Source organism: Aquarana catesbeiana, linkage group LG04 (genome assembly GCF_042186555.1).
Source record: "Aquarana catesbeiana isolate 2022-GZ linkage group LG04, ASM4218655v1, whole genome shotgun sequence".
In the NCBI taxonomy this organism is placed as follows: Eukaryota; Metazoa; Chordata; class Amphibia; order Anura; family Ranidae; genus Aquarana; species Aquarana catesbeiana.
The window spans coordinates 536,509,072-536,523,969 of record NC_133327.1 but is presented as its reverse complement, the minus strand read 5'-3'; the positions used below and the strand labels follow the sequence as shown (position 1 = coordinate 536,523,969).

General features: G+C 43.1%; 1 protein-coding gene across 7 annotated transcripts in view; it reads left to right on the top strand.

Annotated features, from left to right (window-relative positions):
* The window catches only part of ADGRG6 (adhesion G protein-coupled receptor G6), a 295,747-nt gene that overhangs the window by 262,381 nt on the left and 18,468 nt on the right, over positions 1-14,898 (top strand). For all 7 annotated transcript variants that reach the window (XM_073627847.1, XM_073627848.1, XM_073627846.1 and 4 more), the window contains 4 exons: positions 7,357-7,484; positions 7,862-8,130; positions 11,762-11,870; positions 14,368-14,651. In XM_073627847.1, the coding sequence (XP_073483948.1) occupies positions 7,357-7,484; positions 7,862-8,130; positions 11,762-11,870; positions 14,368-14,651 (790 nt within the window). The remainder of the gene's footprint in view (positions 1-7,356; positions 7,485-7,861; positions 8,131-11,761; positions 11,871-14,367; positions 14,652-14,898) is intronic.

Genomic DNA, 14,898 nt, shown 5'->3' with positions numbered 1-14,898 from the left:
ATGGTAGCCAATCAGCTTGTAACTTCAGCTTGTTCAATTAAGCTTTGACGATAAAACTTAGAAGCTGACTGGTTTCTATGCAGAGTGGCCCCAGATTTCATGTGCACCAGATTTAGTGAATCTCCCCCACTGTGCATTTAAATGGAACTGTCATAGGATTCTTATCTGAATCAACTTTTAGTCTTGGTTCACATATATGTGAATCAGATGCATTTTGAACCACATCCAATTCGCATTACATGTGACCCAGACCGGCTTTAAATGAAGCTGTTCACTTATATGCGGGCCGGTTTGGGTGCGAATGAAAAAAGGGTCCTGTGCTTTTTTTCAGTCCAGCTCAGGAGAATGAAAACCGCACCGGACTCTGCATCAAAACTTGACCTGCATATATGTGAACCCAGCCTAAGGTTCCATTCACACAATGTAGGAAAGCACACAAACGTATATTTTTTTGCAGAAGCTGTGTCACCATTGTTAATGGTGCCCTAATGCACCTTGCTAAAGTGCGTGACAAATAATGCAACAAAACACATGGTAAAGTACCATGCGTTTTGGTTGGCATAAGTAAAAAAAAAAGGTCCATGCGCTTCTTTAGTTGGTTTTAGATGCAGTAATCAGTCCATTCAAATGAATGGACTGCCCTAACAAAATGCAGTGTAATGTGCACAAACATGCACAGCAACGCAGATGCACTGGCACATCGCCCAGATGTGAACCCAGCCTTAGCCAAAGTGGTTAGGTTATTGCTGTAATCTCCATCAGAATCTGACTACAATATTTGGCTTGAAGTCAAAAAATAGGATTTTTTACAACAGCTTACCTGTAAAATCCTTTTCTTTCGATGGACATCACGGGACACAGAGCCTCAGTAATAACTGATGGGTTATATGGGTATCACTAGGCGATTGGACACTGGTCACACCCTAAACAGGAAGTTCAACCCCCTATATAATCCCTCCCCTTGCAGGGATACCTCAGTTTTGTAGCCAAGCAATATAAGTGTATTAGAAGAGGGGCGGGACCCCTGTGTCCCGTGATGTCCATTGAAAGAAAAGGATTTTACAGGTAAGCTGTATTAAAAAATCCTATTTTCTTTCTTCGAACATCACGGGACACAGAGCCTCAGTAATAACTGATGGGATGTCCCAGAGCAATGCTACCTGAGGGGAGGGGAACCACAACCAAGTAGGGTGCAATCAGACCTGAGGACCCTGTACCACTGCCTGCAGCACACTACGCCCAAAGGCGATATCCTCATGCCTTCTCACATCTACCTGATAAAATTTGGTGAATGTATGAACTGAAGACCAGGTTGCGGTCTTGCAGATTTGAGCCATAGAGGCCCAGTGATGCACTGTCCAAGAAGCACCAATAGTTCCTGTGGAATGTGCTTTGATCTGAAACGGAGTAATCTTCTGTTTCAAACCGTAGGAATGGTAGATCTTGACGCTGCCTGTCCTCTATTGGGACCCTCTGGCAGCACGAACAAAACATCCGTTTTGCGAATTTAAGCAGTTGCTTCCAGATAGGCCTTGACTGCTCTTACTACATCCAAAGAATGTAGTGACCCTTCTTCCGAAGAACAGGGATCTGGAGAAAAGGAAGGCAGAACAATGTCTTGGTTTGGATGAAAATCTGAAACCACCTTCGGTAAAAACTAGGATGAGGGCGCAATACCACTCTATCCTTGTGCATAATCAAATAAGGCTCTTTACAGGAAAGAGCTGCTAATTCTGATACTCTTCTAGCAGAAGAGATGGCTATCAGAAAAATTAACTTCCTTGTCAGCAAGACCAAAGGAATCTGACGTATTAGTTCAAAGGGCTGTTTCTGTAAAACAGACAGAACCAAGTTCAAGTCCCAGGGGTTTAGGGGCGCCTTAACCGGAAGATTAAGACGCGTCACCCCCTGCATAAAGTTTTGGACCAAAGAATGTGAAGCAAGTGGCCGCTGAAATAATACTGATAAGGCCGAGACCTGGCCCTTGATGGTACTCAAGGCCAGCTTCATCTCTAATCCCAATTGTAGAAAATCAAGAATTCTACCAATCACATATTTTCTGAGATGCCAACCCCTGGATTCACACCAGGATACATAAGCTTTCCAGACTCTATGATAAATTACTCTGGAAGCTGGCTTCCTTGCATTGATCAAGGTAGATATCACAGGACCTGAAACCCCACGGCTCTTCAGAACCTGGGTTTCAATAGCCAAACCATCAATTTTAATGTTTGTAAGGCAGGATGGAATGCTGGACCCTGAGATAACAGGTCTGGGCATGACGGTAGGGTCCACGGGGAATCCACCGTCATCCTTACTATTTCTGCATACCAAGTCCTCCTGGGCCAAGTGGGGGCTACCAGAAGTACCGACCTTCCTGCCTGATCCTGCGAAGGAATCGTGGCAGTAGCAGAATATGTGGGAATGCATAAACCATTGAGAACCGATGCCACGGAATCACCACCGCATCCGTCCCGTATGCAAGAGGATCTTTTGTCCCTGCCACAAATTTGATATAAGCCACTGCTGTGGCATTGTCAGACTGGATCCTGACTGGGCAACCCTGTAGCCTGAGAGTCCAGGCCTTTAGGGCTAGATATGCCTCACGGATCTCCAGAACGTTGATGGGTAGAGACCTCTCGGTCTTGGACCATACCCCTTGGACCACAGACTGTTCCAGAACTGCTCCCCAACCCGAAAGACTGGTATCCGTTGTTACCACCATCCAGGTGACCAGTAGGAAGGATTTCCCTTTCTGCAAGCTTTCGGGTATTAACCACCAATTGAGGCATTGACGCACTGCATGAGACAAGTGCATCGGAAAATCTAATGCCTGAACCCTTTTGTTCCAGGCCGACAGGATACTGTGTTGCAACAGTCCTGACTGAAACTGAGCATAGGGGACTGCTTTGACGAAGCTACCCTCTTTCCCAGCAGCCTTATACAAAGGCGGACAGAAGGACCCTTCCTGGTCCTGACTACCAGAATCAGCTCCCTTAAGGCAGTGATCTTTGCCTGAGGTAAAAATACCTTCTTCCTGGCTTGTATCTATGATCAGACCGAAATACTCCAGTCTTCTTACTGGTTTTAGGAAAGATCTTTCTAGGTTGAGGATCCAACCTAGGTGTTCCAGATACTTGACTGTGGTCCTCAAGTTCCCGTTCAACGAGGCTACCGACCGGTCTATCAAGAGCAGGTCGTCTAGGTATGCTATGACAGTTATACCCTGAGCCAATAATCTGGCCAGAGGAGGATCCAAGATCTTTGTGAACACTTAAGGTGCAGTGGCTATCCCAAAAGGCGGAGCCACAAACAGGAAATGACGCCCTCCTCTCTCGAAGTGCAGAAACTTCTGATGGGCAGGAAAAATGGGCACATGCAGATATGCATCTCTGATGTCTATCGATGCCAGCAAATTCTCCTCCCTGCAGGATGGAGACTACTGTCCGAACTGATTCCATGCGAAAGGACCGATTCAGATCCTTTAGATCCAGAATGGGTCTGACATCCCTATTTGGCTTTGGACCGTAAAAAGGTTGGAATAAAAACCCAATCCTTGATCCTTCGCGGGAACCACCATAATGACCTCTTGTGACAAAAGTTGCTCTAACGCTAGAAGGAGCGACTGCTTCTTCTCTGGATCTCTGGGAACACTTGATCTGAGGAAACGAGGAGAGGGAAACTCTTGGAACTCCAGTTTGTAACCTAAGGTTACCGTGGAGATTACCCATCTGTCCTGAAATCCTCCTGCCAGAGCTTTTGAGAACTGTAGCAGTCTTCCCCCCACTTGAGCGAACGGGGGCGCCCCTTCATAAAGAGGCCTTAGAGTCCTGTCTAGCAGGCTTCTTCCCCCAGGACTTCTTTGTCTCTGGGGTTTGACTCTTGTCTCTTGAACCAGACGGAGAAGGCCGTCACGACTGCCTAGAGGCTGATGCCCCTGGCACTGGGGAAAAGAGTCCGTTTGAAAGAGGGATGCTTACTCCTCTTCTTAACAGGTAAGAGAGTGCTCTGCCACTAGAGAACCTTTGAATATAATTATCCAAGTCTTCTCCAAACAACCTTGCACCATGAAATGGAAATCCAGCCAGAAGTTTCTTACATGGTGCTTCAGCTGACCAATTTTTCAACCATAAGATTCTACGCATACGCACCAACCCAAGTGAAAAACGAGGGGTTTGCATGATAGAATCTCTAATGGCGTGAACAGCAAAACATAAGGCCGCTGGAAGGTTAGCCAACCCCTGGGCCTGCTGTTCAAGTAAAACTTTGATGACCTGCTTAACATGGTCTCTTAAGTATTGACAGACTCCGATCGCTGCCACTGCAGGTTGAGCTACTGAACCTGCTCAGGAGAAAATATCCTTCAATAGGGATTCCATCCTTTAATCCACAGGATCCCTGAACCTCTGAGCATTGTCTACAGGACAAGTCAGACTACAGAGGAAATGGCGGCATCAACGGCCTGTATCCCCCACATCTTTATAAACATTTCTTCCATAGGATAAAGTGTTGAAAACTTTTTCAAGCGGAAAAAATGTTTATCTGTGTGATCCCACTCAGAATAAATGAGCTTTTTCAAGTAAATTATGAACAGGAAAAGCATGTGTTGTTTGAGGAGGCTTCAGTGACCCCAAAGAAGAAGAGGGTTCTTTAACTGATTCAGATACGGGTACTTTAAATGTTGAGCGGACCAATCCAGCAAGGATCTGCCCTTCTCCACTTGTTTCCTCAGAGAAGGAATCATCCATCCCATCCCGATCCTCTGAAAGGGATTTTTCTCCCTTATCCCAGAGCTCCTCTCCTGAGGATCCCGGGTAACAGAGGAAGACCTAGTGCATTTTCTTCCACTGAGTGAAGATGCAACTACAGCCATTAATCTTTCCTCTAGACCATTAATGGTTGAGGAAAAAACCTCCTGTGTAATGTATACAGGGGCTGAAGTGCCAGAAGCAGGTGTAGCCCCTGACCCCAACGGCTCTCCCTGGCTAGCCGTCCCTGGCCCCTAAGGGGGGGGAAGGTGCTGCAGAAAGGGAGTCCTCAGAACCTGAAGGAGATTCCCTAGAGTCTCTGGTTCTTGGGGTATTTGAACCTCTTCTACCCATAGTGCAAAGCAACAAGGTGGAGGTATCACAAAATGAACACTGACTGCTGAGCGATGTAGTCTGGCAAAAAGCCTTGCTACCAAATGCCCAGTCTGGTGTTCCCTTAGTAAATGCTGCCTAGGAGAATGCCTGTGTCCCACCTTACATGCGACTGTCAGCTCTGTGTCCCTCCAAAGGCTTTGTGCACCTATAAAGTGTGCCTTTAATAGCCTGCAGCCTGCAATGTGGGTGTCTGAGCACGCTGGACGCTGTGCTGACACCCCGCCCCCCCCTTTTCAAAAAAAGGTGCGCTTCCCGCGCGAGCCAACCCTTCGGGACAAGCATAGAGGGAAGGCTGGCAAGGAGGGGGGAGGAAGGAGAGAGGCCAGTAGTGATGAGGCCTGCACATGGTAATGGCGGCGGCAGCAACGGCGGCGGTGAAAGTGCGGTGTACAACCGCCTCACAGACCACCAGCGGCCTCCCCCTAGTCTGGGGGGAGATATCCCTGTGGAGAGCCCCCCATCCCATCCTACCTAGAGCCGGCCGGAGGAGCTTGTGCAGCGTGAGAACACTTGAGACAGACATCAGCATGAGAAGGTATGTGCTCTTGGCAGCCCCCGGTGGCGACAATAGGCATAGCATGCATTTACCTTAAAAGAGAAAACCTACTAGAATTAAAAAATTCTGTGGAATCTCCCTTACCTAATCCAACCGCAGGGTTCTGTTATACAGACCCAATCTTCACCTCTCACGGTGGGCTCCGTTTGAAAAAACCTTCAGAGACTGGGGCCCCCTATGGATAGGGGGATCCACAGTTCTGGGCCTGTAAAGCACCCGGCCAGGAATAAAAACCATTTTCTGATATGCGGGGTCCAGCTCTCTAAAAAGAGGAAGCGTTACTGGTAAAACCTCATTTCTTCGGACACGAGGCCCGGGTACCATCCAATTCGGCCTACAAAAGACACTTTGAAATGGATCCAGTTCGCCTGGCTTTCCCCAGTATAGGATATAGGATATTCCCTTTGGAGCTTAGCACAGGACATCTTTACACATCCATCACCTAAGACACTGGCATAAAAACTGAGGTATCCCTGCAAGGGGAGGGATTATATAGGGGGTTGAACTTCCTGTTTAGGGTGTGACCAGTGTCCAATCACCTAGTGATACCTATATAACCCAACAGTTATTACTGAGGCTCTGTGTCCCGTGATGTTCGAGAAAGAAAAGATTGTGATGTTTTTGACAGGGTGGGAACTCCAGTGAGGAAATCTTGTGCTAGAGTGGAAATGAGCTATAAGTAGGCGGTGGACTTCAAGTTCCTCTCCTGCATTCAAGAATTAAATATCAGTTTTGCGTGTCTTCATATTACTGTATATAAAATAATATTTTTTTTTAACAATCTCACATTTCAATTGAATGTTAACTCCCTTTTCGCCCAGCCCTGGCATTCCTTTAAAAGGGCATGTACGCTTGGGAGGGCGGGAAGGAGCGATGATGTCACAGTGGTCACATGATTGAGAGCTGGTCCTGCTGGCTACTGATAGTGGGGCCAAGAGCTCTCTTTGACAGCTCAGTCTCTGTGCTGGGAGGGTGCAGTGATTGTGCTATAAGCACAGAAACATCAGCCGCCCATTTATTCATATGTGTGGTATGTGGGCCTTAAAGTGGGGTTCCACTCAAAATTTTAACTTAATCTTACCCCCTTCAGTTAATTGCATAGATGTTCAAATGCTGCACGAAAAAAAATTTTTATCGCTGTAATTACCTTTATATTGTACTTTATTGTGGCACTTCCTGTCTCTCCTCCCATGGGAGTAGGCATGTTTATTGCCTTTCCCCAGCGCCGCACTCCTGGGAGCTTAGTGTCAGGCTTCCCAAGATTCAGTGCAGAAACAATGATCATGCGCGTGAACAAGCTGTGAATGAACAGCATTCAACGCATTATGAAAATCAATGCTTGTGGGCTTCACATGCCCACAAGCAAGATGGAAACAGCCAGCATCACATTTTTTAAGTTATTCTTCAGTACGAAAACAGACAGAGGTGGAAATATTACACCCAAACTTTGAGTATTATTTTGGGATTAGCAAAGTGTCTCAATGACCTAAAAAAAAAAAAGTCGCTGGACTCCCGCTTTAAAGCCCACTCTTTTGCTGCCACACGTTTGTTACCTGGGCGGAAATGGGTTATGGGTTCATTCAGACTACAAAGTGGTCCATTCAAAGTGTAAAAATCAACCCATTTTAACCATAATATCCTTTCTTTTTTTTGTAGGACCTCCAAAGAACACAGGCATATTTAGATCCATTGAATGCACAAATACTCACCTTCATAACGTATATTGGCTGTGGAATATCTGCCATATGTACGGCTGCTACACTCCTGACTTACATCGCATTTGAGTATGAATATCTTCTTTTTAATATGTTATATGTTTTCTAGCATGCTTATAATAGTACAAATAACCTATTTTTAAAGTTTTTTCCCTGATATTTCTATTCCATTGGTATTTGCTAATTTTTAATGTTTCTTTTTCTCTCCTGCTCTTTTTCCTAGAGGAAATTTTACATATGCATATATACAGTGTGTGTGTAAAAAAAAAAAAATATATATTATATATATATATATATATATATATATATATATATATACATATATATATTTTTTTATGTCATGCATCTATGGTAATATTTTTTTCTTCTGTGCGTTTCTTTATAATTTCAAAATAGTTTCCTGAAGGACATAGAAGAAGCTTCAATTGTTATTTTTTCTCTTCCAGAAAAATAAGGCGTGATTATCCATCTAAGATCTTGATGAACCTGAGCACTGCCCTGCTTTTCCTGAACCTTTTCTTCCTCCTGGATAGCTGGCTTGCATCCTTTGAAATCAATGAGCTCTGTATTGCGGTTGCTGCCCTGCTACACTTCTTTCTTTTAGCTAGCTTCACCTGGATGGGATTAGAGGCTGTACATATGTACATTGCTCTAGTAAAAGTGTTCAATACATACATTCGTCGATACATTTTGAAATTCTGCATTATCGGTTGGGGTAAGTGCACACAAGTAACACATTACTGGCTATTAATCAGAGTATTAATTAAAGTGTTGAAAATTTCCTGAATTACTGGAAAAAAAAATATTTGTAAGAACTGAGTTACTAGTCAGAAATAGCAAAAATAATTGGTAGAAGTGAAGTATGGTAACAGTCGGCTACTTACATGTAATTAACACTAAAGGTCTGCACACCACTATTATCTGCACTATTTTGTAATCAACAATAAATTATTCTGTTAGGATGTTTAAGATTCTTCACAGAGTATAGTACAATAATTTGAAGCATACAGAGTTAACACCCCATGTAATGCTTTTGCAATACAGTTGTATTAAGCATAAAAACACCATTATACAGTAGGTATAATGGTGTCACACAGCAGGTGTGTCATATTACATCAAACATAATACAGCATAGATATTTGTTCCACTGTTAATTCCAATCTATAACCAAAAAGAATGCATGCAGCCATGGCAATAGCACAGACCCACAATAACAAATCCCCCAGGGGCTGATGGCCTTCCGTCTGAGGTCTACAAAAGATATGCGGGCACACTATTACCCACACTATTGAAGGTTTACAATGAGGCATTGAAAGAGGGAACACTGCCCAGTTCTATGAACAAGGCTATCATTATTTTACTATTGAAACCAGGCAAGGAAGCTACACTACCAGACTCCTACAGGCCCATTTCTCTTCTCATGACTGAGGTCAAGCTACTGGCCCGCGTGTTGGCCACTAGATTGGCACAAGTGATACATAAGCTTATACACAGACACCAATCAGGGTTCATATCCTCTAGGCCCACAGCTCAAAATATCAGGAGACTTTTTCTAAACTTACAGATCCCTGTCAGCAATATGGGAAATAGGGCGATCTTCTCACTGGACGCAGCTAAGGCCTTCGACAGTGTCGAGTGGCCTTACCTGTGGAAAGTGCTGGATCACCTAGGCCTGGGCACCAACTTTATTAGCTGGGTTAAATTGCTGTATGCCCAACCATCGGCCCGGATTAGGGTAAATGGGGAACTATCAGAACCCTTTCCACTGTTCCGGGGCAACAGATAGGGGTGCCCATTGTCACCCCTGCTGTTTGCCCTGGCCTTGGAACCTCTTGCGTCGCGAATAAGGGGGGGCAGCAACATAGTAGGATTTCAGTGTGACACAGGTACTGATGTAGTGTCATTATATGCTGTTGACACCCTGCTCTATTTTGGTGATATGCAGAACTCACTGAATGCTGCGATGACTCTCATCAAGGCCTTCGGTGCTTTATCTGGCTTTTCCATTAATTGGAACAAGTCAGTACTACCAATAGACCCTATTATAACCCCCTTGCCGGCAATGGTACAGGTAGTGCCCTCCTTTCGCTATCTAGGTGTCCAGATATCTCCAGATGTATCTCAATACTTATCCCTTAATTTACTTCCTCTATTTGCTAAATTTCGGGATAAATCTAATGCCTGGTGCAAACTGCCCCTATCCGTAGTAGGGAGAATTAACCTTATAAAAATGGTGTGGGCACCCCAATTATTGTACATCTTTAACAACTCACCGGTCTGGATTCCTCAATGCTGGTTTGATAGGATAGACTCCCAGTTTAGGGAACTTATATGGCGTAAAAAGACGGCAAGAATTAGCTTATTGATGTTGCCATATAGTAAACATGAAGGGGGACTGGCGGCACCTCACTCTAGAGCTTATTACCTTGCTTCACAGCTACAACAGCTGGGAGGCTGGGGATTAACGGACATATCGGATCCGATCCGCAAGCTCCTCCATGTTACATCCGAGGATAACACAACAGCACTGACATGTCTGGAGGCGGGCTATCCGCATTTAGATCCTGGGGCTCCAACTATACCCCCTTGTGGCAAAACCTGAACTATACAGAACTAGACAAACTGAGAGGCTTTGGGAACTGGGAAAGTGCGGGTATAAGATACATTGTACAACTATACAATGGGCCTATCCTTAAATCGTTCATGCATCATCGTACAAACAGAATTTGATATACCGCGTACTAATTTTTACAAGTATTTGCAACTGCGACACGCACTGCAGACGCAGTCAAGGCAAACAGAGCTTAGGTTGATAGACCACCCACTGATACAAGGGATCTCAATGGAAAGTGAAAAGAAAGGTATGATCTCCAGGTGTTACAACATGCTTCTCAATACAATCCAAGATCCCGCCAGATTACCTTATAGAAGCAAATGGAAGGAGGATGTGGGAGCCATGGACGGGGAGACGTGGAATCTTTGCCTTGCTTCTGCCACCCTGGTCTCAGTATCCTCCTCTCAAAAACTGTCCCATCTTTACTTGTTGCACCGGGCATACAGAACACCGACACGACTCCACAAATGGGCAATACGTGACACACCCCTCTGCCCAAAATGTCAGAGGGACAATGGTGACCTTTTGCACATGCTCTGGAAGTGCCCCAAACTCTTCCGCTACTTGAATTTCTCAGGTTTATACTTTCACCATACCACAAAACCCTCCAATATGTCTACTGGGTGCCCTGGATGATGAGAGGTTATCCCCTTCAATGCACACGACGATCCTTCATCTGTTATATGTTGCCCGCAAACTAATTGCACAACTTTAGATCATTTCCAGGGTTCCTACTAGGCGTCAATGGGTTGAGCAGATCAATAGAATGCTAATCAGAGAGAAATTGACATATCAACACAGAAACGCAACGTGCAAATTCTATACAATGTGGTAGGCTTGGTTGGAGGTTCTAGCGTTCTAGGAGGGCTAGCACCGCATCAATTAATTAAAGATAGACTCTTACAGGGTTAAAAACTAGAAAATGCCACTTTAAACGGTTGGAAAGAGAACTTGCACAGCACTAAATTGCAAGAGCATTAATAACATTGGTGGGTCGTGTAGAATGCGGGGGAAGGGCATGTCTCCAGAAACCTGGGGGCATGCAGAACCCGTTCGGAATAGTTAACTGTTTTATTTTTCTTTATGTTGGGTCTTTGTTGATCTAAATGGGTTTTTTCTTAAATATGTTTTATTCACTGTGCTTTTCTCATGTATCATTGCACATTATCTGTAAGTTATACAACATATATGGACTGTATGATACAAAGTTTGACTAAGTAAAGTGTGTCAATGACTGCTCTTTATTGTATTCTGTAATATCCTGTGTGATATGTATCTGACACAATGAACAAACAAAATAAAAAACTTTTTTCTGATTAAAAAAAAAAAAAAGAATGCATGCATATACAGTAAATAAGTAAAGTGAGCACCACTTGTTCATATAGCAGCTGAGACTCAGCTATACATGCAAGAATTCAGTACCCAAAATTGAATAATTAGAAGGAAATTAGAGCCAGACCCTGGTGAAAAAGTGAGGGGGAGGAAGAACCCAACATTTCAGAGGTGCAGGAATCCCCTTTCTCAAAAACCTCTTAAGGAGCTTTTGTGTTATTGCTATATATTTGTACTATCTATCTATCTATCTATCTATCTATCTATCTATCTATCTATCTATCTATCTATCTATCTATCTATCTATCTATCTATCTATCTATCTATCTATCTATCTATCTATCTATCTATCTATCTATCCAATCAGTAATGATGATTTAGCATTCATTTATACTTGTAGGTATACCTGCTATAGTGGTGGCCATTGTTCTGGCTAGTACACACAAGAAAATTGCTTATGGAAATGGTTTCTATGGACCAAATTCCGATGGAACCAGTGCTGATCCATTGTAAGTGTCTCTTTCGTTTTTATATAATGATTGACTTTGCTAAATATGTGATTAAAATTCTGCTTTGTTAAACACTTCTAAAATAATTTAAGACAGCTGGTAGTTTATTAGAGCGTACCATGTACAATAAAAATTGCTTCTAAATCAAAAAAATACTGTGCTATCCCTCAAATTAAAATAAACCTTTAAATAGTGCGTCTATGAAAAACACAAAAATATATATGCTGCTGCAACCACAAATGTGAGACAACCCCCACCTTAATAGCTATATAGGATAGGCTGCGCTGCTTAATAAGTGAACGTGATCATGATGAATTAATATGACCATACTAAAAACATCCTAGTGATGAACAACAATAAATATAAATTGAAATAAAATTCAAACAAAGCAGATAAATGTTTGCTGACAAACAGTATAGGCTTGAGTCCCACAAACTGCACCATTCCAATAGTAGAAATAACATAGATGGAAACTCGAAATCAAGGACCAGGTAATATTAATAAGTCCATACAGTCAGACAAAAGTCCTTATTGGAAAAAACAACTTTTCTGATAGAGGGAGAAAGCACCAATCTTCAAACAGAGTGAGGCATGCAAAGACTGTCTCCCTGGGGAGCGTGATGAAGCTTTGTTTGAGGTGGAGGAACTCCCTATAACATCACGCTCCCCAGGGAGACAGTCTTTGCATGCCTCACTCTGTTTGAAGATTGGTGCTTTCTCCCTCTATCCGAAAAGTTGTTTTTTCCAATAAGGACTTTTGTCTGACTGTATGGACTTATTAATATTACCTGGTCCTTGATTTCGAGTTTCCATCTATTTACTTGTATTTGTAATATCTGTTATTTCTACTATTGGAATGGTGCAGTTTGTGGGACTCAAGCCTATACTGTTTGTCAGCAAACATTTATCTGCTTTGTTTGAATTTTGTTTCAATTTATATTTATTGTTGTTCATCACTAGAATGTTTTTAGTATGGTCATATTAATTCATCATGATCACGTTCACTTATTAAGCAGCGCAACCTATACAATAAAAATTGGCCTTAAAGAGTTAGTTCACCCCCAGACCCCCAGATCCCAGCCCCCCCTGTACAAATTTCCCCCTACCATTTTACAAAAAAAGTGTCAGAAATGTTAAAAAAGACAATAGACGGTTTTTGACAATTACCTTTATTAACGTCTTCTTCCTTCCCCTGCTTCTTCTTCCAACTTCTTCTGGTCTTCCTTCGGTGTTCTTCTTCTTTCCCCATCTTGTTCTTCCCCAGCTTCTTCCTCTATCTTCCTCCGCTTCTTCCTCCGGTCGTCTCCTCCGGCATCTTCCTCTCCGCTTCGTCTTCCGATCCGCCTCAATGGGAGTCTCCCCCTGTGTGACGCTTCTGTTCAGGTGACAGCTCTTATATAATGGAGGGCGGGGCCACCCGGTGACCCCACCCCTCTCTGACACACGGGGACTTCCCTATGGCTTTCCCTGTGTTGTCACCCAAGCTGTCACCTGAACAGAAGCATCACACAGAGGGAGACTCCCATTAAGGCGGATCGGAGGACGAAGTGGAGAAGAAGATGCCGGACGAGAAGACTGGAGGAAGAAGCGGAGGAAGATAGAGAAAGAAGCAGGGGAAGAACAAGATGGAGGAAGAAGAAGAACACCAAAGGAAGACCAGAAGAAGATGGAAGAAGAAGCGGGGAAAGAAGAATACATTAATAAAGGAATTGTCAAAAACCATCTATTAACTTTTTTAACATTTTTGACAATTTTTTTTGTGAAATGGTAGGGGTACATTTGTACCCCATTACCAATTTACACGGGGGGGGCGGGATCTGGGGATCCCCTTGTTAAAGGGGGCTTCCAGATTCCGATAAGCAGATTCCAATGTGGCCTGGTACAGTTCAGGAGGGGGGGTACTCTCTCATCCTCACCTCTTTTCCTGCGGCCTGCCAGGTTGCGTGCTCGGATTAGGGTCTGGTATGGAATTTTGGGGGGACCCCACCCTATTTTTTTTTTTTTTTTTTGGCGTGGGGTTCCCCTTAAAACCCATACCAGACCTGAAGAGATCATTTTCTGGCACTAGAAAACATAGCTGCAAATATGATATACAGTATATGTAGATAGAAAACAGTTTTCCTGGGTTCATTGTTGTACCAAGTTGAATTAAATAGATACATACACAGTGCCTTAGTACACAGAGGCATTATATGTATTGATGGTTTATTTTTCTGATATAAGCCTAAGGATTAGTAGAATATTATGGCTTTTCCAAACACTGCACCTAGCTTGAAAAGATGTCCACAATTATTTACATTGCATATTTATATCTCAATACAGAACAAGCTCATATCTGAACAAAAACAATGTAGGAATATATTGTGCATATTCAGTATATTCCAGCCCTAATTCTTCTGCTTGGCAATTGAGTCATGAAGTAAACTCTAACACCCAAATGATATATTTTATGATATGAAAAACGTTATATATACTCAAGCCTTTTGTTTTGTTTCAGCTGCTGGATCAAAGACGATACCGTTTTCTATGTGACTTGTGTGGCCTACTTTGGAGTTATGTTCCTGATGAATGTGGCCATGTTCATTGTGGTGATGGTACAGATTTGTGGAAGAAATGGAAAGAGAACTAATCGCAGCATCCGAGAGGAGGTCTTGCGGAACCTGCGCAGTGTTGTCAGTCTTACCTTCCTGCTGGGAATGACATGGGGATTTGCTTTCTTTGCCTGGGGCAAAGCTGCTCTTGCCTTCCTGTATCTGTTCACTATTTTCAACTCTTTGCAAGGTACATTTTGGCTTGGCTTAGTAGTTTACAAATTAAAAATATAATAATATATTATATTTGTTGCTATTGGCTCTTAAATATGTTTTAATGCTAGCATGTAGTGCCTTATGTTTTAGCTAACAGCACATTCATTTTGGATTGTTATTACTATTTTTACTATTATACAGGATTTATAGTAAGATCCAGATTTTTGCAGAGCAACATAGGTCATGCCCTAGGGCAGCAAGGTTGCTTCCACATGTTACTT